The sequence below is a fragment of the Nicotiana tomentosiformis genome, chromosome 9 (genome assembly GCF_000390325.3).
Source record: "Nicotiana tomentosiformis chromosome 9, ASM39032v3, whole genome shotgun sequence".
In the NCBI taxonomy this organism is placed as follows: domain Eukaryota; kingdom Viridiplantae; phylum Streptophyta; class Magnoliopsida; order Solanales; family Solanaceae; genus Nicotiana; species Nicotiana tomentosiformis.
In genome coordinates, this window is record NC_090820.1 from 4631856 (window position 1) to 4637086 (window position 5231).

The following is a 5231-nucleotide window of genomic DNA, read 5'->3' on the forward strand; positions in this document are numbered from 1 at the left end:
GAACCGTACGGTTCAATATTTGCAAAATATATATTTTTAAGTCTTTTCAGTTTTTTCAAAGTATTTGTTTTTGTAAAAACTGGAAATTTTTTTTTTTTTTAAAAAATACTTTTAAAAACTGAAAAATATATATTCTGTAAAAACTAGAAAAAGAAAGGAATTTGCAAAATATATATTTTTAAGTCTTTTCAGTATTTTTAAAGTATTATTTTTGTAAATACTGGAATTATTTTTAAAAAAAAAAAAAACTGGAAACAAAAACTCTTCTAAAGCAGTGGACTACATATGCATTAGTTTTTTAAAAAAATAAAAATATTTTGCAAAATTTTTTTTTTTTCAATTTGACGGTTCAATATTTTTTCGGTTTATTTTTATTACTGAGTGAGGAAAATAGCAGTATTAGACCCATTCTTTAGCGGCAGGGTCATTAGTGAGCTCAAATTTAAATGAGGGTTATAATTGATCCATTTTGAATAACACAGGGGCATTATTAGACTCATTTTATAACGGCAGGGTCATTTTTGGACTCAAATTTAAACGGGGATTATAATTGATCCATTTCGAATACCACAAGGTCATTTTTGGGCCTTTACGTGTACCCTATTTATTACATTTATTTTAAAAGAAATTCACTTTATTCAAATCTAGTTATAGTGTTTTAAAGAGCTATAATTATAGGATTTTAAATGTAAAAGAGTTTTATAGTTATATGGGTATTTTATTTTCTTTTTTGCCAGATGCGAACTACTATTTAAATAATTTAAATTAAGATAACAAAAGTTCCTAATATGATTGCATATGACCATTAACCGAATTAAGTATGATAACATGATAACAAAAGATAAATTACTTTTTTATTTTAATTCAAATTTAAAAACTTTATCTATAGATTCAAAATTATCCTTTAATATATATATATATATATATATATATATATATATATATATATATATATATATATATATATATATATATATATATATATTTGTATTTGACTAACAAAGTTATAAAGTTACCATATACTATTGACATTTATTAGTTTGACACTTGGTTTAACCACGATGCTAATTATATATGGTAATTTTATTCCTTTAATATATATATATATATAGATATATACATATATATATATAGATTCCTTAAATAATTCATAAACAAATATTGTAAAATTGAGAAAATCTGCCGATGATCATGGAAGTAATCTTCAGATTCTTGTACCATTTATCATTCACAATAATACAATTATTTCATGATTCCTACGCGTCCTAGCACATGGTCAATATTAAAATGTTACTAGTAAAATTGTTCGCGCTTCACACGGTTAATCATAAGTAACTTTTAATTATTGAAAGGCAAATCTACTATTGATTTTGCACAGGTAATGCGATTTTTTGAGTTAAAATAGTGGTTGAATAATTTGAAGACTAGTATAAATGAATTGTCCATGAGATCAAGAGGATGTTCCTTGAGAATCATCTTGCATTATAAATAGTAAAACATTGCTATAACGTAAAATCTTCATTCGTCCAATGACATTAAATTCTAGTTTCACCAATAGGAAAGATGAACAATAAATGAAAAAAACAAGCATACAAAGGAAAATAGATATACATTATATGCAGTGAGGGAATATATAATATAAGATCAACAAGGGATTGTGACATGCCCAAGAGATAGCTAGGCACTCTTGCTGCAAATTATCCATTGCTCTCAATTAAAGGGACGGCCCATTTCACAAGGCATCCTATATTCACGCATGGGTGTAATATGGGCAGCCTATCCTAATGGAAGTATCAGTGACTGATTTCACGATCTATTGCTCTCTGTTGGCAAATCTTGGCCTCCATTCAGTCCATCCCTTCACAACGTCTTCGCCACTCTCCAAACGAAGCAAATGCTGACACTCGACATTGCTGGAGTTGGCCAAATTACCCACTGCATTTTGCAATACGGATGTGAGAGATTGTAGCACACTGTCTCTTCTGCACTCACGTCGGTACTCCAACGTCATGCCAACAAGCTCATAACCCTCTAGTTCTTGCATAGGTGCACTCTGCAGTAAAATACATTGTCCCAAACAATCATAAGCCCAAAAGATATGTAAATGAGATTCCAAGAACTATGGATAATTTTTCTTTAGTAATCTGCCCGGTGCACTAAGCTCCCTATATGCGGGGTCCTTGGAAGGGCCGGACTACAACGGTCTATTGTACGCAACTTTAGCCTGTATTTCTGCGGCTCGAACCGTGACCTCCTGGTCACATGACAACAACTTTATCAGTTACGTCAAGACTCCCCTTCATAATTTTTCTTTAGTATATTCAGCTAATGACACGTGAAAAAACAACATAGTTGACAATTCTGGAATTCTCACCAGCTATATTCATATTCGTCAATAACACACAATTAGAAGACAATGGAAACAAAAAAAATATTATAGAAATGAAAATGCTCTGTTTAGTCTCTTTTGACTTTCCTGTTTTATTCAGACATCTAAGGATTATCACTTGGATTAGTAAAACTTCCATCAAACTTTTCTATAAAAACATGTCTATATAACATTCATTCATTATAAAAGACAAGTTTTTCTCGTAATCGAAAATTTATATTATATTATAATATATGTCCTCTATAATAGTATTTCACTATAGCCGCCAAAATATTTCGAAATAAACGAATCTATTATAGAGAAGTTTGATTGTATTAGGTAAATGATGATTGATTAAAGAGCATACTGATACAAGACACAACATAACTCCTTCACATTATTAAAGGGAATGTGGTGAAGGGAAAAATAAGAACAAGAAAGATGTACCTCAAGAATCCAGCCAATGTACTTGACATTATTAACATGCTGGTTCACGTCTAGATCACTCCATTTTGGCTATTGAATTAACAAACCAGCAGTAATTACTAAAAATTTTATTAAAAAGACATTATATCATTCTTGAAGTATTTTTTTTCCTTACAGTTAAACCAGTACGAGTGTAGTCTGCTGTGATCTCGTCAAGTTTTGGTAACTTCTTGCTGTCCCAATCAAGAACCCGAGGCAAATCCACAAAATTAACTTCAATTTCAGTTTTAACCTGACCTGGTATTTTAGATAATTTCCTCGTCTCTTCATTCATCATTACCCATAAGCTGTAAACAACCATATATAAACATACTACTACTAGAGACCATAAGAAAGTTGTAGCATTTGCCACAAAATAGCTGAACTAAAAGTGAAGGCTTCATCAAACTGTGGGGAGTAAGATGCAAACTAATATTCCCTCTGTCCCAATTTATGTTTGGAAACTACGTAAAAAGAGTACTATAAGTCATAATAATTAATAATTCAAAGTATTTAAAAGACGTATAAAAGAATCGCGGTCAAAGAAGGATTTGTTTGACTCTTGAAATCTGAACATCTTAACATATATAGGAAGTATCTACCTGGAAGCTCTCATCAATATATCCCTTGTATTACTATCACGGACAAGCCAATCACGCCGCATTCCATTCTTCCCTGAAGCAGCTATCCAAGTGTCTATTTGAACAACATCGCCCCTGAGCAAAAGAAATCAAAGCAGTATCATAAGTCCAAGTGATTAATTTCTTCACAATGGCAAAAGAAAATGTGCAATTAGTAATCCAGGAACAGATTTTGATATAAGCAGAATCAAGAAAAGACAAATAATCACCATATTCAACCAACTTAAGGGCTCGAGCCATAGAAACAGTCAGTGGCGGACCCAAAATTTTGTGCAACCGGGTTCAATCTTATAAGTATATAAATTTAGTGGTAAAATAGTAGTTTAATCCTAATTTATACTTATACACAATATTATTTTTTTGTGAAGCGGGTTCAACTGAACCCGCTAGCCACCACTTAGGTCCGCCACTGAAAAACTATCTACATCACACTCTTTAAGGCTTAAGAGTGAACTTTTCTCTAGCTCCTCTCGGGGGGAACTGAAACCATAAAATCAAGAGCAGAAACTTACCAAGTAGGATAGCGATCCACCAAAACCTGCATCTTCGCGACAACCCAAATCAAATTTCTTTTGGACATTTCTGGAGTTGACCCGAACCCATCCCCCATAAGTCCTACACTCTTCGCGTGGTTTAGAGATGTTTCCTGCAGTACAACCAACTCAATCTTATGAAGTATATTTATATAGTAATAAGGGGGTAATCTGATTCTGAACCGATAACTATTGATTCGGCGTATACATATATATGTAAAGACCTACCAAAATATATTAAATCTCAATAAATATAAATATATATGTCATTTTCCCTGATATCAAACACACATTCAGTTTAATGCGCAAATTCCAAAAATGCTATGCCAACCTGCAAAAGATTCATCATCGTTTCTATAGACGCAGCCCTATCAGCCCCGATTTCATATGACCTGATGCTGAAACTTTGACGAAAAACAAAGCCATCTTGCATGAGTTTTCCCTGTCCAAAAGGGTCGATATTGAGCCTATGATCGTGCTTAAGGCAAACGTTTGATCCATTCACATGCGGCGATGCTTGAGAATTCGCCTTAATTTGTAGGCTACAAATAGAACACTTCTTATAATTGTCTACTCGCGGTGCATCAATACTTCCTCCTAGCTTTCCTGATGCGCTTTCTCTAAATTCAGGTGAATAATTTGCGACGGGGAAAAATGCACCAGTAGTAGCAGTTACAATCATGATCAAAATATTCAACACAGTATTATAAGGAGTTCAGTTTGGATCAAAGAACCCGTTAAAATAGATTCTCCTAATACTTTTGATAATTTGGACTTTTCCTTTTCTGAGGGCTTTTGAAAAAACTTGAAATTTTTGAAGAGAGAAAGGAAGCAGATGATATAATTAGGTCGTAGGGGGTTGATATTGGGCGTGTAGCCACGCCTTTTTATATATACCTACCTGTCCTCTCCCGCGCGCATCGTGTTTAACTTGGACTAATTAACCTCCCCTCTTATATAGGTTATTAGATGGTTGTGACCGGTTTAATTGGACCCATAACTTTTGACGTAGAGTAAAAAATTATATGTAAACATTATTAAAATTTTAAAAATAGTAGATATGAACACATAATTTTAAAAATATAATAAGTTCAGTACTAAAAATTTTAAAAATTAAACCCATATAATTTAAATCATGAATCCGCCTGTGAGGTGCCTACGAATTTGTTTAATCTAAAATCTAAAACTATGGCAGAGGGGTAGTTTTGGTCGCAGCTCATATGC

The 5231-nt window shown here is 32.5% G+C and overlaps 1 protein-coding gene across 2 annotated transcripts; it reads right to left on the minus strand.

The window, feature by feature from the left end:
• Positions 1-1445: 1445 nt before the first annotated feature.
• Positions 1446-4938, minus strand: LOC104090382 (palmitoyl-acyl carrier protein thioesterase, chloroplastic-like). 2 transcript variants are annotated; one of them, XM_009595454.4, is made up of 6 exons: positions 4339-4937; positions 3987-4120; positions 3436-3549; positions 2970-3141; positions 2816-2884; positions 1446-2053 (listed from the first exon to the last, which is right to left on the minus strand). In XM_009595454.4, the coding sequence occupies exons 1-6, from the start codon at positions 4687-4689 to the stop codon at positions 1814-1816; spliced, it is 1080 nt and encodes a 359-aa protein (XP_009593749.1). In that variant the 5' UTR covers positions 4690-4937; the 3' UTR covers positions 1446-1813. The 2 variants fall into 2 exon arrangements, with proteins under 2 accessions (XP_009593749.1, XP_009593750.1); XM_009595455.4 differs by lacking the exon at positions 1446-2053 and adding an exon at positions 2060-2254 and having other exon boundaries at positions 4339-4938.
• Between the last annotated feature and the right edge of the window lie 293 nt (positions 4939-5231).

Excerpts from the sequence above, each read along its gene's own strand:
- LOC104090382 (XM_009595454.4), bottom strand. The coding sequence starts at position 4,689 with ATGATTGTAACTGCTACTACTGGTGCATTTTTCCCCGTCGCAAATTAT. Across the intron at positions 3,550-3,986 it reads GTGGATCGCTATCCTACTTG|GGGCGATGTTGTTCAAATAG; the intron begins GTAAGTTTCTGC and ends TCTTTTGCTCAG. Across the intron at positions 2,885-2,969 it reads ACACTCGTACTGGTTTAACT|CCAAAATGGAGTGATCTAGA; the intron begins GTAAGGAAAAAA and ends TTAATTCAATAG.